This window comes from Lupinus angustifolius, chromosome LG02, assembly GCF_001865875.1.
Source record: "Lupinus angustifolius cultivar Tanjil chromosome LG02, LupAngTanjil_v1.0, whole genome shotgun sequence".
Taxonomy (NCBI): Eukaryota; Viridiplantae; Streptophyta; class Magnoliopsida; order Fabales; family Fabaceae; genus Lupinus; species Lupinus angustifolius.
The window spans coordinates 6210437-6236795 of NC_032010.1; the positions used below are offsets into that span (position 1 = coordinate 6210437).

Genomic DNA, 26359 nt, shown 5'->3' on the forward strand with positions numbered 1-26359 from the left:
TTATTATATATTGTAGTACAAATCATGATGGTGTGAATGGCCCATCTTTTTCTATGGAGGATCTAGGTTCATTGATGGCCTAAAGAGGCATGGACTTTCATATGAGAAGATGCCATTTTCTAGAGAGAAAAAATGACACTCTAAATTATATTTCCTAATCTAAGCTCTTTTATCATACCCATTATTTTAGCGAGTCATTTAATTTACCTTTGTGATGCATATTCCCCTAGTTGTTTTTGACCTCGACCTCATATGGCTCTTCCTTCCACATCCACCAGATCTAGCTTTCCATGAGTACCACTTTTGTTGTGTTTCCCAACATTCCTCTCCTAATTGTTGTCCTTAGTGGTGGTCGGAAGAACTTGTTGATGACAACGTGTAAGTGAAATAAGAGAACCTTCAAGATGATCAATTTAGAGTATTTACCTATTAAAGCTTCTTCTATTCTTAATATTTTCACCAGCTAATAGTTAAGTAGACCTAGGTGCTAAAAAATGACATACTCACAATTGGGTTATTTTGTGACTACATGTACCATTAGTTTGTGATAGATTGAAAAATTATATTTAAGTTAAAAAATTAATAATTAACTATTTTTCTGATCATTCACAATTAATAGTACATACAACGATATAAACTATGAAACAACCAATATGTACCCCACAATTGGTAGCATAATCAAATGAGGTCCCTTTGCAAGATGTGAATCACTTGTCTAAGTTTGGTGTCTCCAATTCTAACTCTGTCCAACTCAATGAAAAAGTGACATGGAAAGAAAAGTCACATAGGAATGTATACTTTTTACTAGTATACTGAGATAAAAAATTTAAATAACGTATCACTTTTTTATTGAGCAAAACAAGGTTGAGGATACCATATTGATATAGATAATTTTCATCCAAGTGCATGTGATATTATTATTATTATGTTTGAGTGTCTTATCTTAATAAATACAAATGATATCATACAAATTGATGCTTTAACAAAACAATGTGTCACTAATTTTGATTCATGAAGAAAATATTATTAGAAAGGTATTAATCAAAAGTATTAAGTTATTTGATATGTGAACTAACTAATTTAAATTTATTTTTACCAATTAAAATTAGTATTCAATGCAACTAACCATAGTATAAAAACCATGAATTTAAAAGTTAACCATGATCTTAATATGTTAGACAGTTAAACTAACCTTAACTATAAAACCATGAGTTTGAAGGTTAACCCTAGTTAAGTTATTGGCCTAACCATGATTAGAAAAAAAAAAGAGCTTTTATGTTAAAACTAAAAGAAGTAGTTGAGAAAATAACAAAAAACCTCTCATTTTCGCAATAATCTTGGAGCAATTTAGATTCTGTCTATTTGTTTCTGACAGATTTGGTCATTGTAGATAGTGAATTGGTGCTGTTCTTTTCAAATTCAACTTCCTTAAACGTCACAAGATTTTCTCTCCAACTTGGTAATTTAACTATTTCATTACTTACTAGTTACTATTGTTACTGCACAAGAATCTTGTATTCTTTTGCTGCTAAATTGTTTGTTAGATTTGGAAATGCATTAAAATTCTAGGGTTTTAATATAAATGCACTAAATTGCTGAGTTTTAAATCTTGAATTTCGACGGTTACGTGGTATTTGAATATGCATGGCCATGTACATCCATGAAGGACTTCTTTTACTCTGAATTCTTTTTCTGAAAAGAAAACGGGTTGATTTTAGAACATTGACGGTTGGTGCATTGTTCGTTAAGCTTCTTTTGCATCTTTTCAAGGTTTCCGAATTTCATGCTGTTTTGTATTGATGGGAAGGTTTGAATTCTATGGTTTTATTATTAAGTTTATTTTTTCAATATTCGAAGTTGGTATTTTTGAGTGTGAGCTTCGGTTGATTGCCATGGAAACAACTTCCTTTGCGATAGTAAGGCTGTGTGCATCTACCATAGTATTCAGCTAATAATAAAGAAAAGTTGGTATCTTGGAGGGTGAGATTCCACATAACGGTAAGGTCACTTGCCTTGTAACCCCAACTCATGTGCTCAAATTCTAGGAATAATCTCTTCGCCTTTGAGGGTAAGACTGCATACATCTATCCTCCCAGATCACACTAGGCGAGAGCCTCGTGTAAATTTTTATTCAAAGTTTATAATTTTCATTTTTGATTAATTGATGCTGGCGATTGAAATGAAATATCTTGAAACAGTATTGTTATTGTCCCCAAAGCCCAAAGGATAAAACCTGTGACTGTTATGAGTTGACTTTACAATTTATAGGATGTTACTTGTGCCTTTAACACACTATTATGCAGTGAAGCTGATGCAGAATCCACTAAATAGAGAATGGAACTGTGATTTAGATGAGTTAGCATAAAATTCAGCTAATAATAAAGAAAATATTAAGTGTGTGTTGCTAGAATTCTTCTTAGTGCCAAGGCTCACCCTCATATATAATATTGTTTATGTTTTTTTCTTCTTCAATATAATAAATCTTGGCCATTTTGTTTATATCCACTGAGTGTTCAATAATTCTTTGAAAACTTTCCTTTTCTCTTTATTTTCGGTGACTGATGGACAGTGATTTACTTGTCAAGCTATTCAGACTTCAGAGAGAAAAATTGTAATAATTATTTCCAGTTTCTTCACATGATGTCTATCGTAGTTCATCTGCACAAGCAATGCATATTCTTTGAGGAAAACTCATCTGAATACCTACATTATTAAAATAGATCATTTGCTTACGGTTAAAACTTAGAAATGTGAATGTGAGCTTCTAGTAATAGTAAAATTGTTTGCAACGAGTTCAAATCCTTGAAGCAGCTTCTCCACTTATAGAGTAAGACTTTGCACATTTACCCTCTCATCTCCATTAGGTGGGAGACTATTGCATCAGAGCACCCATTTTTTATTTGCATAGATAATGCATTTCTTATATCGAGAAATTCTATAGATCCTCAATTGTTAGAATGACCTTGTTGTGGAAATGCCATTGTTGCCATATACATTTTTTGGTTTTGGAAAGCCTATATAGCATTCACAAGTAACCTTAGATGATCAAAAACCTGACTTGGGCCTTATCCTAGAAGGTTAAAAATGTTGAATTGCACACCACGGTTTGTCATTACTAGTTTTGTATATCTGATACAATTTTGAGATGTTGGTTTTCTATAATTGTTGCTCAACCACCTGAAGTATTTGGGATAGGTGCACAACCATGTCTCATTTTTCTCTCATTTGGGATAGGTGCATGATTGAAGGTTCTTCAAGCAAAGGTGACATGTTATAAAACTCATTGCCCATGCTTAAATTTTTCCCCTCTTAACTACGCGTGGAAGCAACATATTAAGTGTTGAGACAGCTGGAAAATTATGGAGTGCAACAAAGATGAAGCTGTTAGGGCCAAAGAAATAGCAGAGAGGAAATTTTCTGAAAGAGAGTTTACCGATGCGAAAATGTTTGCTCTCAAGGCTCTGAATTTGTATCCTGCACTGGAAGGTGTTTCCCAGTTTTTGACAACTCTTGAGGTTTATATCGCTGCTGAGGATAAAATAAATGGAGAAATGGACTGGTATGGTATACTTGGTGTTGACCCTTTTGCTGATGATCAAGCAGTTAGGAATCAATATAAGAAGCTGGCTCTGGCTCTTCACCCTGACAAAAACAAGTCTTTAGGTGCAGAAGGTGCATTTAAGCTGCTTTTAGAGGCATGGAGTTTGCTATCAGATAAGTCCAAGAGGCTAGCATATAACCAGAATAGGAGTTCGAAAGGATTTCAGCATAATGCTCCCAACCACTTTGGCTCCCAATCTGAAGCACCCAGTTCAAATGATTTTTGTAATCTTAACAAGAATGCAACTCCAAATGTGAGAACTGGAAACAATGATGCTCAGGTACCTTCATCCTCTGTTCCCCCACATGAAAATGCTGGTACCTTTTGGTCAGTCTGTAAGGAGTGCAGGACACAATTTGAATATTTCAGAATTTATTTGAACGATGTGCTTAAATGTCCCAACTGTAAGGAACCATTTGTGGCTATAGAGATTAGTCCGCCTCCGGATGTTGTTAAGTCATCTAATTGGTCTTCTCGGCAACATAATCAGAATTCTCGACAGAGTGCTGGAAAGAATAACTCTGCTAATCCAGGAAGAACATGGGCAGTTTCTCAAAACTCAGCATCCAATGCTTCTTCAGGCATTTCTTCTTTTAATAATGTTGATAAACCTAAGAAGAAAATGAGAAAACATGAAGCACGAAACATGTTGATTCATAAGGCACAAACTGAAATTTGCAAGAAAGTTCAAGAATGGAGATCAACGTCTGAAGCTATGGTTAGAAACAAGGACAAAGGAAATAAGAGACAAAAAGGCCCCGTTGATAACAAAACAACTGGCTCGGAGAAGCATGATGGTTCCAGTATTGATGGTAAGAGGCATATAGACAATCATTCTGTCCCAGTCACATCTGATGGTGGTGTGAAGGAGAAGCAAGCCGGCATTACAATGGATGTTCCAGATCCTGATTTTCACAATTTTGACATGCATAGAGCTGAAGATTCCTTTGAGGAGGACCAGGTCTGGGCTGTATACGATGTTGATGGAATGCCTAGATATTATGCTAGAATTCGCAAGGTGATCTCCAGCAAGCCATTTAGAATGCAGATCAGTTGGCTCAACTCTCGAAGCAACACTGAATTGGGCCCAATAGATTGGATAGAATCTGGTTTTGATAAAACCTGTGGGCATTTTTGGACTGGCAGGCATGAAATGAACGATTCATTAAATTCATTTTCGCACAAGGTTAGGTGGACAAAAGGCAACAGAGGAGTTGTTTGCATCTTTCCTGGAAAGGGGGAAGTCTGGGCTCTTTATAGAAATTGGTCACCTGATTGGAATAAAACTACTCCTGATTATGTCATTCAGAAGTATGATATGGTGGAGGTGCTTGAAGATTTCAACTACGAGGAAGGTGTATTAGTTTCACCACTTGTTAAGCTTGATGGTTTTAGAACAGTATATCAGAAGCAGGATCAGGTAAGGAAGATTCCGAAAGTGGAGTTGTTTCGCTTCTCTCATCAGGTTCCTAACTACTTGCTTACAGGGCAAGAAGCTCCTAATGCTCCAAAGGGTTGTCAAGAATTGGATCCAGCAGCCATTCCTTCAGACATCCTTCAGACAATAACAGAAGCTGATGAGGCATTGAATAGTGCTGGAAATTGTAAAGAAGAAAAATTGCCTACTTTACCTGAAAAACATGTGTCTGGTAAGGAAGATGATGTTTCAACACCTAGTATACCATAAATGTTAGACTAGGATATTAAACAGGAAAAAGTATGATAGTCGATAAAACTGCACATTATAGAGAAGTAATGCCACTGAGATGATACAAATAGGCTTTAAGAAATTAGTTCAAGATTGATGAAAATATACTTTCACAGGTTACTCTTGATTTTGTAAGTCAGACCCAGACAATCTATAGTGCTTTTTGGTGTCATAATTGGATAGAAGGGATTAACAACATTTGGGTTTTGTAAAACCTTTGAGACTAGTTACTCATATTATGTCATATGTGCATAGATCATATACTCAAAGTTTGAGGTGGTTTTCTTCATAAGGCAAAATATATGATTGCACTATATTTCTGGCATTTTATCTTTTCCTTTCTTGGCACTCTGTTTTGCTGATATATGGACATGTTTATGACTTTATTATGTATAAAGCTAGGAAGTCAATTGCTAGATAGTACAGGGAGGGTAGCAGTGAATATTTTATCCCTTTAATTTCGTTAGATACAACTTTGTTATGACCTCCAAACTTCTGTCACCTCATTATTAATTAGAAACGTGTATTTAATATGATCTATTTTAGTATTTGTTTTGTGAATTTATATGGACAGACTATAAATTACTTATATATTTTTTCTTAGTTGTCCTACTACAGTGTTTTTTGTAGGTCGCTATGTTACTCAATACTACCCAGGTATAAAGTTTATTTTACATTTATACTTGAATTGAAGAGTGAAGTTAAAGATGGATTTTGAAAAATTGCATTTGACACCTCAGGCTTATATATATATAATAGATGTGACTCAAGTAAAAACATTTCTCATATAAAAATTGTGAAAATGATAAATTTGGATCTTATAACTTTATATGAATGATTATGATTAAAAGTTAGTTATTAGTAATAATCTTTTCTTTAAATTTTTATCATTCAATAAGATCTAGTCGTTCACATTAAATGTTTTTATTTATCACTGTAACAAGTGTTCTCATCTTCCTATTCTTATGTATGTGTATATTTCTTAACACTTGATATTATTATTCTTATTATTTATTAACCATATTCATATTTTCAAAATTTCATTTTAAGGTTTCTATATATTAAGATAGATTCAATTAGGTGTTTGGAAACACGGTGTGTGAATTTCCAAAATTCCACTGCACCTCCATCCATCACTACAATTATCATTACCTTTAATTTTAGAACAAAAAATCTTCTAAGATGAATAAAACTTGTTGTGGTCATGTATAACTTAATATAGTTTAACATTCTTTTGGGACACCGTATAACTTAATATAGAAAATTATTTATGCTAAGAGTTTTTATACTTTTAGTGCATCCTTCACTATTTTTAATTATCATTGACTCTTAAATAAAAGTAATACAAATGAATAATAGATTATGCATTTGATTATATATAAATTTTTACACTGTTAATACATAGATATTACACTCCTTAATATATTCATATCCCATAAAATTAAGAACATAAATATTCTATATATATTATTCTATTATATGTTATTATGTTTGTTACCATCCAGAAACAATCAACTCTTAAAAATAAGTTAAAAAAATTATCAAAATCTTGAATGAGATGAGTGTTTGTTATTAATGACAAAACAATAACATAAAATATTGGCTATAGAAAATTTGTATTCTTTATTTTAGATGTATAATATATTAAGTTATATGCCACTCAATAGAATATTAAACTATATCGAGTTATTAATGAACACTATATTTTATAGGATATGCTCATTACAATGCTATTCAGCCAAAATCAGCTATCTCTCACTTAAATTTTCAATTTAAAGATTTTCATGTGAATTGACCACAAAATCGACCTTGTCTCTTGGCTAAGTTTCTATAGTTCTAAAAAAATAAGTACAATAAATAATAATGATAGAATAAATAGTTTAATATTTGTGAAATGTTAGTGTATTTTTTTGGCGTAATTAGTATATTATTCTTGATTTACGTGTATTATATTTATTTATACGGTTATTGTATAGACTATTTTTTCTATATAAATAAAATAAGAGCTACTTTTTTAAAATACAATTTTTAAAAATGTATGGTATAGGTTTATTAATTAACTACACTGATCTCAAATAATTGAGAAAAAATGTATGGACCGCAGCAAATTTTATATATTGTTATTGTATTATTTATAATTTATATTTAATTAGTATTGATTTTTCAAAAACAAAATCAAATGAATAGTAAATAATGTAATGATTATGTGTAAATCTTTATATTAACAGTAAATAAATATTATATTTATCAAGCAATATCATGTTTGATCAACTTGGCCAAACCAATTCTGATTTTGACCGAGCAAACCATAGCACCAAGGCTCAGACGCATGACCGCATCGACAATAGCACCAAGGCTCAGGCGCATGACCAAGACAGGACCAAGCCTCAGCTATATGACCGAGACATGCCCAAGGCCATCAGGATGCTTGACCGAGACAGTGCCAAGTCCCCTGACCAAGACAGGACCAAGCCCATCAACTACATGGGCCACATGGGCCATCTGACCGAGACTACGGGACTACCTGACCAAGGCTGCTTGGCCACAACACAGGCACGAGACTTATAATCTTGGTGCAGGCGCATACAACCAAAACAGGGGCACATAAGTTCTTTAGCTTCTTACTTTAATAGATCACGTGTGATATATTCTGGTTAGTTAGTTATAGTTAAGATCTATATAATCATCACCATTCTTCACTTGTAAAGTAAGAGAAAAGATTCAATTCAACTATTATCCAAATCAATCAAAAGCTTTCATCCTTCATCTTCAATCCTTTGTTTTTCTCTTCCAAGAACTAAGCATAAGTTCTTGTTCAATCATCATCTTCTCTTCTTAATAATATTTATGAAATTTATGTACTATAAACAAGATGCATATTAAAAGTGCCAATCTGATTTATTAGCTTGTACTCACTTTTAAATCTGATTTATCCAATTTACACTACCTTTTCTCTCTGTAAATAAATCCTATCCTAAACAATTCACCCTTTCTCAAATACTAACCACACAACACATGCTGCCACCCCTAATTATTTTCCCATATGCCTTTCAAATGAATAATGGATGATATATTTACTATGTATAAATTTTTAGACTTGTATAGGTATTACACTCTTTGTTATAGAATGTATACAATGACAATATATGAATTTTATACATCATTCATTTTTAGTCATCATTGAGTGTTAATAAAATATTTCAAATTAATGGTGAATGATGTATTAATTGTTAATAAATCATTTACGTTGATAATGTATAAATATTATACTATTTGATTTTGCGAAAAAACTAATGCACTTACATTTTATACATGATTAGTGCATCATCCATAATTCATTTTTACTCATAATTAACTCTTCAAAAAAGTTAATTCAAATAAATGAGAGATAATATACTAATTTCATATAAATTTTTAAATCTGTTTGCTTTTATATATTCCAAGCAGCTCTGTTCCGATCACCAAGTTTGTTTATTTCAAGTTTGCAAACTTCTTCAAAGGCTCACTATTTTTTCGAATTCTATTTTCATCACGCTTCCCAATGATATTCGCAATTTTAGGATACACACGCAAGCTCTGTCCCTCCATCCTTAGTGGACGAAATATGAAAAGAGACAAAAATATATGCATGGTAAGAATTTTTACTAGTGTCATTTATCACTCATGTTTAATTATTATTGACATTTTAAATATAAGTAATATAAATAAATTATTGATATTGTATTATATATATAAATTTTGGAGAATTTACGTGGATAGTGTAGTTTGACTACACTATCACACGTTTAGTATATGTTTCAAAATATTTACGGAAGTAGTGTATTTTTAGGGAAGTCGTGGATGGTATCCACGATTTCGGGGGGAAGTCGTGGATGGGGTCCACGACTTTGGGAAGTCGTGGATGGTATCCACGACTTCCCTGACATATTCTCTCTCTACGGAAGTCGTGTACCCTAAACACGACTTCCATTGTATATTAATAACAAGACAGCTATGTAGCATAGTGGTTCTTGATTTTTATAAGAACCTAGAGGTCCATGGTTCAACACCCACCTATTGCTTTTTTTTATTTTTTATTTTATAACTTTGACATATATTATTTATAAAAGGACTATCATACATTATGGTTAAATTGCATTATATTCATTACTGAATTTTGTACATTTTTATTTTATATTGTTTTAAACAATTAGGCAATGAATAAAAATGTATAAAATTTGGTAATGAATATAATGCAATATACTCATAATGTATCATAGTACTTGTAGAAATAATATATGTCAAAATTATAAATAAAAAAAAAAACAATAGGTGGGTGTTGAACCATGGACCTCTAGGTTCTCATAAAAATCAAGAGCCATTATGCTACATAGCTGTTTTGTTATTAATATACAATGGAAGTCGTCTTTAGGGTACACGACTTCCGTAGAGAGAGAATATGTCAGGGAAGTCGTGGATGGTATCCACGACTTCCCAAAGTCGTGGACCCCATCCACGACTTCCCTAAAAATACACTACTTCCGTAAATATTTTGAAACATATACTAAACTTGTGATAGTGTAGTTTGACTACACTATCCACATAAATTTTCCATAAATTTTTATATGGATTGTGCATAAATTTTACCTTCAGATGAAATTTGGTAGATAAATTTTAGAGTAAATTACACTGACACCCCCTGAGTTTTAGTGAAATTACACAAACCACCCCTCACTTTTCTACATTTACACAAACCTCTCCTATTTTTAAACTTTCATTACATTGACCACCACTGCATAAGAAATAAGTGTAATATTTTAAACAAAAATGTGATAAATGCAATTAAGTTAAACAAATGATGATATATTGTGTAGACAAATCTAAATAATATACAAATCAATATATCTTTATTATTTTTTGTTACAAAATGCATCAACAGTTCTAAAGAAATATTGTTTAAATTGCTCTTACAATATAGTGTAACGAACCAAAAATAATAAAGAAATATTGACTCATATATTATTTGGACGTGTCTCCATAATATATGTTGTTTTGTTTAACTTAATTGCGTTTATCACATTTTTTGGTTAAAAGATTAGACTTATTTCTTATGCAGGGGTGGTCAATGTAATGAAAGTTAAAAAATAGGAGAGGTTTGTATATGTATAGAAAAGTAAGGGGCGGTTTATGTAATTTGACTAAAACTCAGAGGTGTCTGTGTAATTTACTCTAAATTTTATACTCAAACCAAAATTGGTATATAGACTTTAAACTCATATGAAAATTGTTTCTATTATTAAAAAGTGAGTCTAGATCTTTCATATATTGGGATATAGAAAAGTTTAAAGTAAATTATATGGATATTTCCTAAGTTTTAATGAAAATACTTTCTATATTTATACATACCTCCATTTAATATAACATGATTAACAACGAGTTAAAATGAAAGAGTAAAAATACTAAAATATCCTCAACTTCAAAAAAAACACAACTTTTATTTTCTTTAAACCCACCACATACCTCCCTTTGTGTGTTTGTTTATTATTAATTTTTTTATTATAGATCAAATCAAACTAATGTCTTTTGATCCCATTTATTAGAGAAGTATATATTCTATATTAAGATTTGTACCGCTCAAACGTACCTCTTATTTTTTATTAATTAGAAAATTAAAACTAGAATTAAATATATATTAACTTTATTTTTTTTAACCAATAAAAATGAAAAAAAATACATAAAATAGTATACATTTTGGGATAGCATGAAATTTTACATGTCAACAAATTGAAAAATGACTCATGATTAAATGAGTTGAGGACAAGAGCAACATACTATCAAGCAAGTGTGGTGCAAAGTAAGAAACAACTGTTGGAACTGTTGGCTTCCCAAATCTCTATTCCCAGGTGAATGGCCATTATAAAATGTTTCATAGACAAAAAGTAGATTATGTGAACATGCTCTTTTCCCCTAATATGACATGTGATAATGACATGATATTGTCATCTAATATTCATAACTAATCCATGTAATATACATATATAAAAGTTAGAGATGATTTACGTTAGTATAAAAAAAATAGAATAACTTATATAATTTCATTAAAACTCAAAGAAAATTCATATAATTTAGTCTATGTTTATTAAGATCCAGATTTTTAACTATTTTCCAACTAAATAATTTCAAATGTTCAAGAATCTTTTCTTTTCTTCACATTCCACGAGGGTCTAGTACCTTAGCAGATCTCAGATCCTATAATATATTATATATAGATATTCATTATGATTGGACAATTTTTTTGGGTTAAATCTAATCCTTATATTTTATTTATTTTTTAATTGAATAAATTTGAAATGAGTACGATTTTCGTTCCCACGTCAGACATTTCAAAAAAATTATAACTCATATGTCTGAATCACCCAGACCCATTTTAGTATATGTAACCCGAGCTTTGAGTAAATGCAACACACCTCACACGTTTATTCATTTCCTCTCTTTTCTTCTCTCACTCTCTTCATTTTTCTCTTTCAACTAGATTGCTTCATTGGGTTCATCATTTCAGGTACATCTTCAATTTACATGCGTATGTATGTTCTACAAATTTGGAATTTTTAGTTTTGATCTTTCAAACCAATTTTTATTTATTTATTTAAGATTTCTTACTTTTATATTTTCTGGTGTTGTTTTGAACCTTTTTTGGGTACTAGTATCCTCCATTTCCGATTCGTGACTGTCTTTCTCAATAAGTATTGTTCAACTAGATTGAATTTTTGATATTTTGATCTTACCTTACATTACCAATACGTTAGTTTGTGTTGTTCTTACCTGTGTAATTATAATTTTCATGTCAAGGGTATAAAACTATAAGTAATAAATAGTCCATCTCTTTTAGATTAACTATCAACTTAAAAAGAATAAAAAATTGATTGAAAAATATACGCTGACTTATATTTTGAAGAGAGTATTACATGATTAATTTTCAAAATAATGTAATAAATGATGAAATTTATGAGTATACTTTAAAATTTTAAATAGAAAACCATATATTAATTTTCTGAATTTTATTAAAATTAATTACATTTATTAAAATTAATTACATTTATTAATATTTGCTTGACTTGAAATGTTGGTATAGTGATGTAAGACTCTACTAGATCTAATAACCAAAAGATTAGTTTTTTACCATAATGTCAGAGATACCCTTGCTACCTTACTAGTACTAAAAAAAATATTTGCTTGACTTTTCAATTTACTGCAGACCATAAATTCTAGAATTATCTCAATTTACTCATATGCTTGATTGGTTGTCTTTCTGTTCCTTTTGCAGCAATGCTTCCTATTTTTTCAACGACTATTAGTTATAAATTATATTATTTGGATGGAGAAATATATAGCAGTATAGCATCATCTATCATCATTACTATTGTAAATTGGTGTTACCTGTGTAAAACAAGAAGACAAAGTGAATTCTAGTAGTGTATTTGATGTGGTTGAACATTGTTTTGGATTTCTAATGATTGGATTTAATATACCTATTGTTTGATACAAGGCTACCCTATGTATAGCTGTTTTTTAGAAGCTTTATGATACCAAGTTATGAGTTGTTGGCTCAACTCTGCTGCATATTACTTGGTTCTGTTTTATTAAATATTATTATGTTTCTAGGTTGCAGTCTGGGTTGTGGATACTATACTTCACCATGTCTTCTTTGACATGCTTGGAGTGTTGTTTTGGATTTAACTGTATTTTAATTTTATGTAATTTTTTATTTGCTTGAGTGTTTTTGGATTTTCTTTATTTCTTTTTTTTAAATGTTATTGTGGGTGACTAGCAACCCACCCTACCTATATTTAGAATAGACAATGTATGATATTGTTAGGACTTAAACACATGAGGAGAGCCTAACCCAAAAGACTAATCTATTAGGTGAGAAAGCCTCGTGATTTAAGTACCATATTGAATTTACTATTCTACTCAATATGAGACTCCTAACAAATATTTTGTCTTTTTTACTAACGGCCATGTTCGTCCCCACACACACTAATTAGGTGGACATTAAGCGAGCACAAGAAGGATGACCTAAATTGCCAATGTTAGTTTCTAACATGTATTATCATCTTGAACCATAATTTTATACAAAGAAAATAAATAAGGGTAATATATTAAGAGTGAGGATTCACTTACTCCAAGAAGTTTTTTAAACTTATTCCTTATCCTGACCATCAATTTTGTGGATATTCAATGGTTTAGATCTACTCACTAATTCAAACTATTGGACAGTAGATACTCAACTGTCACACAAAAAATGCCGCACATTGTGCATGGTACATACTCAACTGTCAGGAGAAGAAAAACTAAATGCATTGTTTTTTTTTTGAAAAAAATACATGCATATAATTTCTATTTTGATAAACCTATGCATATAAATTAAGCTACAGTTCAGCAAATAAATGAATACAAAGTCCTTATTCAGTAAGTCCTTCACTTATGTCACTGTTAACTTGTGATGCAGATGGAGTCCCAATCTCAGAAACTGAATGTCATTTTTCTTCCATATTTATTACCTGGCCACAGTAAGCCCATGGTAGACACAGCAAGACTATTTGCCAAACATGGTGTCAATGTCACAATTATCACAACCCAAGCTAATGCTTTCAATTTCCAAAAACACATAGATAGTGACTATGATTCCGGATACTCAATCAGAACTCATGTGCTTCAATTGCCTTCGGCTCAAATTTGTTTCCATGACGAGGTTGAAAACATCAAATCTGGTGTTTCCTCTGATATGTTGGGTAAAATTGGTGATGGAATGCTAATCCCCCAAGATCAAGTTGAGCAGTTGCTTCCACAATTGAATCCAGATTGTCTAGTTACAGATCAATTTTATCCCTGGACAGTGGAATCTGCAGCTAAACTAGGCATTCCGAGGCTTTACTTTTACAGCACAAGCTACTTCTCTACCTGTGCCTTTAGGTGTATCCAGAAACATAAGCCTCATGAGAGTTTAGACTCTGATACCCACAAGTTTTCAATTCCTGGCCTTCCACATAACATAGAGATGACTACTGCGCAGATAGAAGAACGGTTGAAGACTAAGAATATGATGACAGACTATTTGAATGCAGTATGTGAAGCAATAATAGAATCAGAGATCAGAAGCTATGGAACACTTTGCAATAGCTTTCATGAACTTGAAAGTGATTATGAGCAACTATACAGGAGCATAGTAGGGGTCAAATCTTGGAGCATAGGACCGGTTTCAACTTCTGTTAACAGGGATGATAAAGAAAGAGCTAAAAGGGATCAGAAGGATGATCACATTGCTGAAGAGCCAGAGTTGTTAAATTGGCTCGACTCTAAGCAAAATGAGTCTGTACTATATGTAAGTTTTGGAAGCCTAACTAGGCTCCCTCATTCTCAGCTTCTAGAAATTGCCCACGGGCTCGAAAATTCTGGCCATAATTTCATCTGGGTCGTTAGGAATATGAATGAAGACGATGATGGAGATAGTTTGCCAGAAGGGTTCTTGGAAAGGATGAAAGAAAGCAGTAAGGGTTATATCATATGGAACTGGGCACCACAGGTACTCATATTGAACCATCCTGCAGTAGGAGGAGTTGTAACTCACTGTGGTTGGAACACCATACTCGAAAGCTCTAGTGCTGGTTTGCCGATGATAACATGGCCTATGTTTGCAGAGCAATTTTACAATGAGAAGTTGCTTGTTGATGTCTTGAAAGTTGGAGTCTCAATAGGGGTTAAAGGAAACAAGTTTTGGACCAAAAGTGGTGACAATGAAGTGGTAAGAAAGGAAGATATTGCTGACACAGTGAAGCTGTTGATGGGAAGTGGAGAAGAGAGCAAAGAAATAAGGATTAGAGCAAGAAAACTTGGTGATGCTGCTAAGAGAACTATAGAGGAGGGTGGTTCATCTTACAACAACTTGAAGCAGTTGATAGATGAGCTTAAATCATTGAAGATATCAAAATCACTTAGCTAAACAAAGGGGTTGGGGACTATCCATGTTTCTTCTCTTGGAGATGTTGGTAATGAAGGTTTCAATGAATGATATTCAAGTGCTTATCAGAGTCACACATGTTTCTTTAGATATTCTGAATATTTCTGGCTCAGGAAAATACAGATGATTGCACTGGCTTCACTTTTGCTTATCAATTTTACTTTTTTATGTCATGGACTTAAATGTTATTGTTACGTGATTTAGGATAGAGAATTATGATATTGCTCAATTCATGTAACTACTTTATCGCTCTATATTTGTTCTTTCTCATCTAGTATGCTTTTGAATTTATTTATTTTTGCTCAACCTTATGGGTAGATTTTACACTACATTTGTAAAACCTGTGGCCCTGTATGATTCTGATTGTTAAAATGTTAAGCTGAAAATAAATTCAATGAAAAAAAGGTGAAAATGTTACAATCCATAAAGAGGAAGTGATAACTAAGATATAATTAGGAATAATTGCATTAGTAATATATTCCAAATATCTGGTTTCTCTACAAATATCTGGTTTCTCTACTTAAAGGAATCAGAGAATTCCCTTCAGCATAACAAAATTAGATTATTTTATTTGACATACATAAATAGTTTAAGGGAAATATTCAAATATGTCTTCTTCTTTTAAGAGAATAAAATGTATGTATTAATACTTAATGAGTTTTATACACTCTCACTACATCATTCACTATTTATGCTAATTACCATCGATTCTTAAAAAAATAATATAAATGAATAATAAATAATATATTGAGTATGTATAAATTTTTACACAGTTGGTGTTTTTTTAAATAAGATATATTTGTAGCGATGAAATATGGTTGACCTACTTAGCATATATATTGTATAATCTTTTTAATTTGTTAAATGAACATAATAGAACATTCATATTGCCATAACCTCTACAATAAATAGAAACTTTGTAAAAGAATTATTTTTATTCAACCATCTCCTTTTCCTTTTTGACTTGTTTACTTAAATTTCATATTTTATTTTTATTTGAATTGCATAATATTTTCGGTTGTTCCTCCCCAAATGAAAAAAAATGCCCAGTTACAACACTATACTCTCTATAATGGACCAGAAATGCTTGCTTAAGTATCATTGCATTAGTATATATGTCACAGTAAGAAGAGCTGATTTTATTTATGAGATTAACATTTATATATTGTAACCGTACAGTTTTTAAAAGAGTAAATATATATTCTTTGAGTTTTAGTAAAATTATATAAATTATTCTACCTTTTTTAAACCTACACATATCACCTCTATAATTATATACATACATTATACTAACTACATCTATATAGGAGATAAAATGTAATTTCTTAAACAAAAAATAACAACGAGTATAATTAAGTTAAATAAAATATAGTATACTGTAAATACAAATCAATATAATATAGAGTTAATTTCTAATCATATGACAAACATTCAATAATTCCTCCAAAGTAACACCAACACCACCCAAAGCATCCTCTACTTTGGAAGAGGGATTTCTTTGTCTACACACCATTGTTAGATATTATATTCTTTATGCTCCATATTTATGTATATGTGCCTAAAATTCATGTGCCAGTCATTGTTTATGTATAACTTTTAACTTTGACTAGTGTGTTGATGAAAACTCATGTGTTGTCAACCCACTTTTCATATTATTTGAGATGAATATACAATATGTACATGCTAATTTTTTTTATAAAATAATTACATTCTAAAAAAAATTGAATGTGTTTTGGCACCTCTTCAAAAGGGAGATTCAGAAAATACATTCACTAAACTAACACGTTCCGATTCAAAGGAAGCACATAAATATAAAATTCACACTCACAAACAGACAAATAGGATAAATACATGAATCTATAATGTAACAAAGGGAAAATAGAACTCTGAAGCAAGCAATGTATTTGGTGACATGCAAATTCCTTATAAATATATTTTATAGACACTGAAGTTTGTAGGCTAAAAGTTACTCATTTTGACTCATCTTGTGGTCAAAATGAAATTTCATCCTCAAAATTCGATAGGGATAGGAATGTAAATTCCTTAGTTCAACTATCAAATATTGAGTACAACCAATAATTACTTTATCTCCCATTCAATGTAACATTTATCCTTCTATTATTGATATATTTTGGCAACTTAAGAAGAAGAGCAAGAAATGAGATCAAAATCTCACAAAAAGAAGTAGTAGCAAACAAGTGAACCTTTGGGTACACCAAAAATTTGAAATCACAAAAAAAAAAGATTAAATTTCACCTTCTAAACAAGTTTGAAATATCACTAATAAGAAAAAATGATTCACAATCTCAACAAATTTGTTATGTATAGAAGTGAAACAATCAATTATACCTAAGCATTAGGCTTAGTTGATATTATCGTTTACATGACAATCATTTAAAATGAATAACTTATCATTGAGACAGAATGAAAAAAAAAACAATTTCAGTGGTATAACAATGATATATAGGAAACTCTGATATTCAAATATATAATAGAGTTAATTACACTGACACTTCCTGAATTTTAGTATAATTATACAAATCACCCTTTATTTTTTTACACTTATACAAACCTCTCCTAGTGGTCCTAGTAGTACAGTGGTTCAACCGATGGTTCAGTAATTAAACCGCGTGTTGGTTAAACCGGACATACTTGCTTATATTTATATATATATAAACCTATAACAAAAAAAATCAAAGAGGTAAATACTCAAATTTATAATCCATATTCATAATCTACCCAAAGTTCACATAAATAAACAACTTTAAGTCTTTAACAAATTTAAAGTCTAAATTACAAAGCATATATCAATCCAAAAGTATCACTTAACAACCGCAAAATATAAATAAATGACACAAGTTCACAATTCACTTACAAAACAAATACATTTGGAGTTTTAACATTTAACACCAAAGAGTCAAAGTTGTCTCATATCGAGATTATATTTTTGCACCAAACCTTATCTTCAGACAATACTCCAAGATTATGCAAATGTTACTGATATTACACATGAATGTTATGAACCAAAAGTTGTAATCTAAGAGTGCCTTGAAGTGTCGAAGAAGGGTTGGAAATATGGGTCATATTGTAACGAGTTTTTAAGTTTTTAAGTTTTTTTAAAAAAAATGTGTATAAATCTGCCGGTTTAGTCAGATATCAGCTGGTTTACCGGTCTTGACCAGTTTTGATACTTAGCCGGTTCAACATCTGTACCGTATCAGTTATAGGTGCGGTTTGCCGGTTTTCCGGTCGAACCCGTCGGTACGATATGATTTTTACATCATTAAAGTATAAAAAATGAGGAGGTATGTGTAGGTGTAGAAAAATGATAGGTGATTTGTGTAATTTCACTATAACTCAGGGATGCTATAGTACCACAACACCCTGAACAACTAATTTCTACCCCTGATGGTGATGGTTGTTAACTTTTAGAGGTAAACATTAAAAATTACACCAACTTCCTCTGGGCATGGCACATTGATTGAAGTATTTTCATTTATATTGGACTAAAACTTTACCTTCTCGATTATATTATTGTAGAATCAGTTGCAAAATGAATGCCACCCATGTTGGTGAAGACCTAATTTTAATATTGGGCACAATAACTGTGAAAATAGGTCATTTTTAGTTAGATTTATATGAACAAATATTCTTAACCATTTGACTCTTGAAACCTACACTTCTCAGTCTTGTTGAGTCCAGAAACATTTCATAAGCAATTGTCACCAGGTTTTTGTGATTGCAATCATGCCATTTAACATCACACAGATTTACCATTTTCTAGCTCATTATAAAAGACTTATCCATTCAAAATGCAGAAGAAACATCAACAATTGAGCCAAGTTTCCAGGAACATGGAGTTGGGATACATTAATGCTCCATGAAAAATGATGAATCCATAGACTCCTGAACACAATTTTCAACTTATCCAATGAACATATATGTTTACAAATTACATAACTCCTAGAAAATATTGCTCTCACCAAGAGCATCAATACTGCAATAGCTGACCTTTGCAATTGTGAGAAGGATTAGTTGCTTCAGAGATACCCAAAAGTGTATAACTTCCTATAAGCAACTTATGACAAGAATAGCATGCACAAAGGAGGGGAACTGCAGAAACTGGATTTGAGAAATACACTTGTAGGGCTTCTAGGTATACAGTATACTGTACAAAGCTTCCCCGATAGTTAGCATATAACAGACAAGGGTTGGAGCAAGATTACACCAGCACAAGCTCCCCTTCTGCTTCTTCTTGTTCCTGCTGCTCTGGCAGTCTTCCTTCCCGGTATGGGAGAAGTGTTCGCCTGATTTCTTCCGCATTAAGCGTCTCATACTCTAGTAATGCATTTGCCAGCGCATGCAATGCCTTCTCATGCTGAAAAAATGACAAAAGTTACGGTTATTAATTTTCAGATGTCAAACAGTAGCAGATCCCAAACATAGCATAATTGAAGGTATCTTTTGTGAATCAACCTTAAAGAAATAGCTATGCTCATACAACAGGAAATTGATAATAAACCAAATATGTGTAATCCAGAGATAATAAAATGGATATTAAGATATGAAATTTGGGAAGTACAAACCAAGTTAAAGTTGGTTCTGATTTACTAGTGAGTAAACTATACTCAGCCTCAAAGTAAAAGCCTGAATCTCATTCTACAAATGGGCCACAAATTCTTTTTTCATGGGTTAAATACTAAAACTAAAATCCATTTGGAACCTGTTTGTTCGATGAACTTCCACAGTAAGAATAAATGTATTCTTGTCCACTCGATGCTTCACTAATCAGATACAACTATTACGAGGCACTGGAGGCAGACTTAACTATAGAGCTAAATAACCTGCGTTAATCTTATACACTAATATCTACTGGGGTACAAACTAAAAAACAACTAAGATTAAACTTCTCAAGTGTAGGATAAAGCACTAATATATCTGGGCAAGTTGCAAAATAACTTTGGAATTGAAGTGACAGTCAAAGAATGGTATAGCTATCTGCCTATCTCCCAGAGAAAGTATTTTCTTGACATTTTGGAAGAAACTAGGATGCTAGATTATAAACCAGTCAATACTCCTATGGTTCCAGACGTTAAGCTATTATTACCAGATCAGGGTGAGCTTTATCCAGATCAAGGCAGATATAAGAGACTAGTGGAAAAATTATGCTTTAAATGGTTCCAGGTTTCTAGAAACAGAGATGTTTAATGACGAAATTGTTGGCCACCCTGCCACAATGCGGCTTGGTAATTAGAATAATTTGAAGCGAAGGAACTTGGTGTTCAATTTACTTATGCTAAAAAGAATTATGTCTTCAAAATCTACTTTGCCATCACCATCAGAAGCAAAATTGCCACCAAAGAAGGTTCATGTTAGAGAGGGTAGAACTAGTTATGTTGGGTGGGGATTAAAAGGTAGGATCAGAAGGTGATGAGGATTGAGGAATACTTTGCGTAATATGTATTGGCCTGTTTGCGATGTGGGATATAGGCAATATGAGGATTATGTGACATTGACTTCACCAACGTGGTATAGCAGCTAATGTTTGGACGCGGCAGTGCTGATCAGCTCTACCATGGCTTGCTTCAAATTTTATATAAAAACTCAACGTTTTAACTACTTTAAAAAATTAATGAACAAAACTCATTTGCATCCTTACCAATGTAACCATGCTACATAATATGCATGTATACCTAGTACCTACAAGGCTACAACCATAAGGCAGCCACCCTTTTCAACTTTTTTGGGAAGAAAACAAGGACACTCTGTCATTATCAAAGGCATCCTTTCCTAGAAATGTCCAGAAAGTCCTACCCATGATTGGGACATATCATAGGAGGACCACTAATTATTAGCCATCAATTTAAATAATATCTTCATAGATAAAATGAAAATAAAAATATTATAGATAACCTAGAAAGTGCAAAAAGTGACAACCAAATATAAAAAACATGAAGCTTTAAGGGTGAATAGTTCACCCACACCCAAACAGATGGGATTGAGCAGCTTCAAACTATTGATGTTTACATTTTTCTGTTTAGTTGTGTTTTTCCTTGATGTCAAAGGGACTCCTTGTCCTACAAAACTAGTTATTTCTTCTCTCAATGAAATATATTCCTTATTTATTTAAGATAAAATTCACCTGCAAACCTCCCCAATAATGAGAAAGGTTCTACAAAAGGAAAATAAATATTATATAGACAATAATTTAATTTGTCAAACCTTCTTCAGAAGGGCTTTCACACGATCATATGCATCTCTAAGGAGTCTCACAACCTGAAAAACAACTTCAAATCCAATCATCATTTTCATTTTTTTATAAAATAACATTTCTTAAAAGGGAAAATCAAATAATTCAAACATGATGTTTTACTTTCATCATCAAAATGTTATGAAGGATATAGATTCATAATACTTGCCTCTGCATCAATACGTGACTGCATTTCAGAACTTGGTCGGTCCTTTATATGAACTGGCCCGATTGCATCACTCATCCCACAACTTGATACCTTGTACAAAGACAGGAAAAAACACAATTTTAAGCAATGAGTTACATGCGCATTTTGAAATGAAATGATAAAGGCAAAATTCAAGCAAAAGCTCTTGCTGACAACAACAACCTTTTTCCCACTACGTGGGGTCATGTACATTTATTAAACAACACAATTATGTTGTCATATAATAACAGTGTGTTAGTTTTGTTAATTGCCATAGTTTGGTTTGGGCTTGGGCTTGTAATTCTTTCTTTTATTATTTCTGCTACATGTGCTCACTATTAATAGTGGCACTCTTTCTTGTAACAAACTCAGTTTTATAATAACAAAATCTGTAACTGCAAAGTAAGAGCAGTTACACTTTCTCTCAAAAGTTCAGTATTCTTTCTTCTTCTCTCATTTCTTCTTCTCTCATTTCTCCTACGTTTACATCATAAACCAGGTTTCAAAAAGGCAATTTAGATTAAATCCTTATTAGTGGTTTCAGCTATTGACCTTTTGCTGAGATGGTCAAACCATCTTAGGTAAGAATCTACCATCTTTTCGTGAACAAGTATTGCCCTTACTTTCTCTCTATGCATTATTTCTTAAGTTTGCTTATATGTACATTCATCCACAACACCCTCATCTCTTCAACACTTAGCTTATGCTCTTGTTAGCTCTTTAATCAACACTCAGTGGCATAAAACACCAAATCTTATAACTTCCAGTAAAATGTTTCTATAAGCTTGAGAGGCATCTCTCAATCACAAATAACACCTGATGCATTTTCCCATTTCATCCGCCTAACTTGAATGACCCAATGCTTTAGCTCCCTGTGACAAATCCAGTATACCTAGAGTATGTGACTTATGGCATGTATGACCTACCATTTTCACTTGTAATCTAGAGCAAGAACATGTCCTTCTGAACTTTATATTCTGCCGAAACTCTGATGTAACCCGAAGTCTCATATCTGAATTCCAGTACCCAGTCAACCCAGAATCCAATGTCACACCACTATAATCACTTTCACGTGCCTCCACGTGGTACTAGAAGCTACCACCACAAACCACACACGTCGGCACGTGAGGGATCGCATGACCTTGTCCCGACGCAGTTCTTCCACAGAGGCACTTAAAATCCTTTATAGAAGCCATCCAGGTCCGTTTAGACTTCAATTGAGAGTGTCTCAAGGTGTTTCGAGTTAAGTAGGTTTCCATGTTTTCCGGGGTGTATGATTGCCTTCTGTCCTCATTTCCATGTCCCTTTTCAGTTGCTAGAAGCTCTACTATGTTCACTAACATAATAGAATGTTCTAATTTATTTTTGCACGAAAACTAACGACACTGAAAAATGTCTTGTCCCAGAAAAAGCTTTTAATTACTAATTTTGGTTAGAGGAATGTTCTGATTCCTTTGCCATTACTTCTTCACAACATTCTAACAGGTGACCAGAACTATACAAGCACACAACTTTGAACTTTTCTGTAGCCAAATAAAGACTATAAATAAAATAATCCCTAGTTCAAGACAGGCCAAGATTGCATTTGACACTAAATGGGGGCAGAAAATTACCATATATTGGGCAAGCTCAGTAGCCGTGCTAAGATCACTACTTGCTCCAGTTGTAACATAATCCTGACCAAAGATAAGCTCTTCTGCAACTCGTCCTCCCATACAAACATCAAGACGAGCTAACAACTGTTTCTTGCTGATTGATGTCTCATCATTTGACGGAAGCTGAGTGACCATTCCCAAAGCAGATCCACGTGGCATGATTGTTGCCTTGTGAATTGGATGTGCACCCTCAGTGTTAAGGGCAACAATTGCATGACCGCTCTCATGATAAGCAGTAAGCTGAAAATTTCAAAAGCAACAATAACATATATGAGCACATGTCAATAAATTAATAAGTAATCAAAAGGTTATAAGTTCATAGATAAATATTTTGCTAACTTGACTATCAAATATAAACCCTCATATTTATCATTTCAGACTGAGCATTTCATAATATCAGCATGCTGATATCACTAAATAAACAGTAGACTGAAGAAGCTAACGAAAAATGGTATAATGTCTGGTTTTGACTTTGAGCCATCAGGTCAGAATGCTACTCTAGAAAAATGGTTCAGGATATGATATTGGGTTCTTTTATTGATAAATGATACTGGTAGATTCTAAGGAAAGAAACAACGGTTCAATCCATATTGAACTCACAAGCAGGTAACAACTAGTTGAGCAAATAACTATTTGTTGTCATCCATGCCTTTTATTTTCATAACATAAAAGGTTGATGTTTTTACAGCAGACCATTACATTGTACAACAAATGGAATGACATAGTTGTCAGAATTTTTAATTTCAGTAATTTTCAGTGCTGATGGCAATCTCACAACAGGCAAAAACTGATAATTTAAACAAAATAGCACAGGAATTTCAGGTTCAAGAATTTTGAGAAGACAATAATGTCGTTTCGTCTCAACCAATTTGCAAAAGAGTAGCCCAACAGGTATTTAAACCTCGCCCAGAAGAATGAGATACACGATGTAGGACTTACATCTCAACATGTCCCATCTACAAAAGCTTTCTAGACCAGGTGATGGGTTACCTTTGATCCATGAAGAAAGGGCATCTTTTGGCCCATGAAAACAGGAGTTAAGTTGAGCTTTGACTTTGATATCATGTCAAGGTTCCATCTCAAAACCAGTTGACAATGAGAGGAGTAGCTCAACACGTATTTAAACCACACCTAGAACCATGAGGCAGGCAATGTAGGAATGATATCTCAGCATGCATCCCTCCACCGAAGCATGTCAGCTCAGGTGATGGGTTACCATATTAAATTTTGCAAGTTGGCCAAACTTGACCCCAAAAGCTAGCTCATGGGGGAGGGATACAAGTCTTTAGAAACACTAACATAGCCATATTCCCATCTGATGTGAGACTTATCTTAAAACACTCATCACATGTAGGACTGGACATTTGTGGGTAACCCATCGAGAGGGTCATCCTCTATACCATGTTAAGATTCCATCTCAAAACTAATAGAAAATGAGAGGATTAGCCCAAGAGGTATTTAAACCACGCCTGGAAGAATGGGGTGGACGATATGAGACTTACTTTCTAACAAATGTAATTAACCTATGATGTACATGAGTCACATATGCCATAGTCCATAAGTTGATGTACACCTGACTTCCTAGCATAAACACAGTTACATACCTTTTTTGAATCTTCTGATATAAACATAGTTTTCCGCTCTGTACCCATGACTATTCTGTCTTTTGCAAACTCCAACTGCGCAGCTGTTAATTTATCTGCGCCTTCAACCGCAGCTTTAATGGCAGCAACGTTTACAAGGTTTGCCAGATCTAGTTTGGGGAAATAAATAATGACAGACATCATTCACAAGAAACTTCAACAGGTAAGATTCAGATTAATAAAAAAGAATTACATGTCAAATATATTTAAATAATAATTCACCTGCGCCATTGAATCCTGGGGTACCACGAGCTATTGCTGTAATATCTACATCATCAGCCACAGGCTTATCTTGCAGATAGAGCTCCAATATTTCTTGCCTACCACGTACATCTGGATTTGGTACAACAATCTGAAAGTTGAAATTTATTAGTTTTCTCATCATCTATGTGCAATTTACCTTAAACACTTAGCACACTAATTTGATATACTTTAACAAATAACTCCATATATAGTAATATCTTAAAGAACATAATTTTTTTTGAATAAATCCATATCGACATAGAAGTAAAATAATCATACTAACAACCTTCAAAATAGTATATGACCCAAAGAAGGGAAAAAATTATAATCTAGCTACTTTAGCATTTGTTTGCAATGCTATTTATTCTAAGGTATGCTTAGTATATGTTTTAATTTTGGATAAAAAATTTATTGGATAGAAGAAAAATAGTAATGCTAACAACTTCAAAATAGTATATGATCCAAGGAAGGAAAAAATTATAATGGTTGCAACTTTTGCATTTGTTTACAGTACTATTTATTCTAGCTTGCTTGGTAGATGATTGAATTTTGGATAAAAGAACAAATATTATTGGAAATAAATAGCAAACATTGGGTTTGTCCAGCCTCCATAAACCATTTTTGCTCCTTCCATTTGAGAGGTTTAGGCTAAGACAGTAAGATCCTTCGCCAGCATTCTGCTTTTGCAGGTTTGTTGTATGAGCAAAATGCCGGTTATTACTCTGACAATTTATCTTCCATGCAAGCTGTCTTTTTGCCTACCATGTGGGTTTAAGCTCATGGTTCTATCAATTATATTAAAAGGTATTAAGGCTTCTAGTCTTAGTGATAATGCGCTTGGACCTGTACACCTAGGTAATAATATGAGGTGTACTAGGTCATGGAAGAGTGAATTATTTCTCAGTTCACATTAACAGCAGTTTTCTGATTTCTCTCTTCATAACCTAAAGCCTGTAACTCTCAACAACAACGAAACTGGAAAACATTTTTTAATTGAGGTTTTTACTTTCATGTGTCTCTTTTTCAGTTTGTTTCTACTGCTTTTCCTTCTCTTCATAAATTCTTCTATTGGAGG

The 26359-nt window shown here is 32.6% G+C and overlaps 3 protein-coding genes across 4 annotated transcripts in view; 2 read left to right on the plus strand and 1 right to left on the minus strand.

The window, feature by feature from the left end:
* On the plus strand, window positions 1311-5634 carry LOC109334528. The gene is made up of 2 exons (XM_019570356.1): window positions 1311-1459; window positions 3235-5634. The coding sequence occupies exon 2, from the start codon at window positions 3360-3362 to the stop codon at window positions 5286-5288; it is 1929 nt and encodes a 642-aa protein (XP_019425901.1). The 5' UTR covers window positions 1311-1459; window positions 3235-3359; the 3' UTR covers window positions 5289-5634.
* On the plus strand, window positions 11743-15637 carry LOC109334537 (soyasapogenol B glucuronide galactosyltransferase-like). 2 transcript variants are annotated; one of them, XM_019570374.1, is made up of 2 exons: window positions 11743-11847; window positions 13798-15637. In XM_019570374.1, exon 2 carries the CDS (start codon window positions 13798-13800, stop codon window positions 15286-15288), a length of 1491 nt encoding a protein of 496 aa, XP_019425919.1. In that variant the 5' UTR covers window positions 11743-11847; the 3' UTR covers window positions 15289-15637. The 2 variants fall into 2 exon arrangements, with proteins under 2 accessions (XP_019425919.1, XP_019425912.1); XM_019570367.1 differs by lacking the exon at window positions 11743-11847 and having other exon boundaries at window positions 13668-15637.
* The window catches only part of LOC109334551 (ATP-dependent zinc metalloprotease FTSH 11, chloroplastic/mitochondrial), a 15121-nt gene continuing 7821 nt past the window's right edge, over window positions 19060-26359 (minus strand). The window contains exons 12-17 of the mRNA XM_019570386.1: window positions 25264-25393; window positions 25003-25151; window positions 23357-23638; window positions 21726-21815; window positions 21529-21582; window positions 19060-19684 (exon numbers count right to left, since the gene is read on the minus strand). Coding sequence (XP_019425931.1) covers window positions 19529-19684; window positions 21529-21582; window positions 21726-21815; window positions 23357-23638; window positions 25003-25151; window positions 25264-25393 — 861 coding nt within the window. The 3' untranslated portion in view covers window positions 19060-19528. The remainder of the gene's footprint in view (window positions 19685-21528; window positions 21583-21725; window positions 21816-23356; window positions 23639-25002; window positions 25152-25263; window positions 25394-26359) is intronic.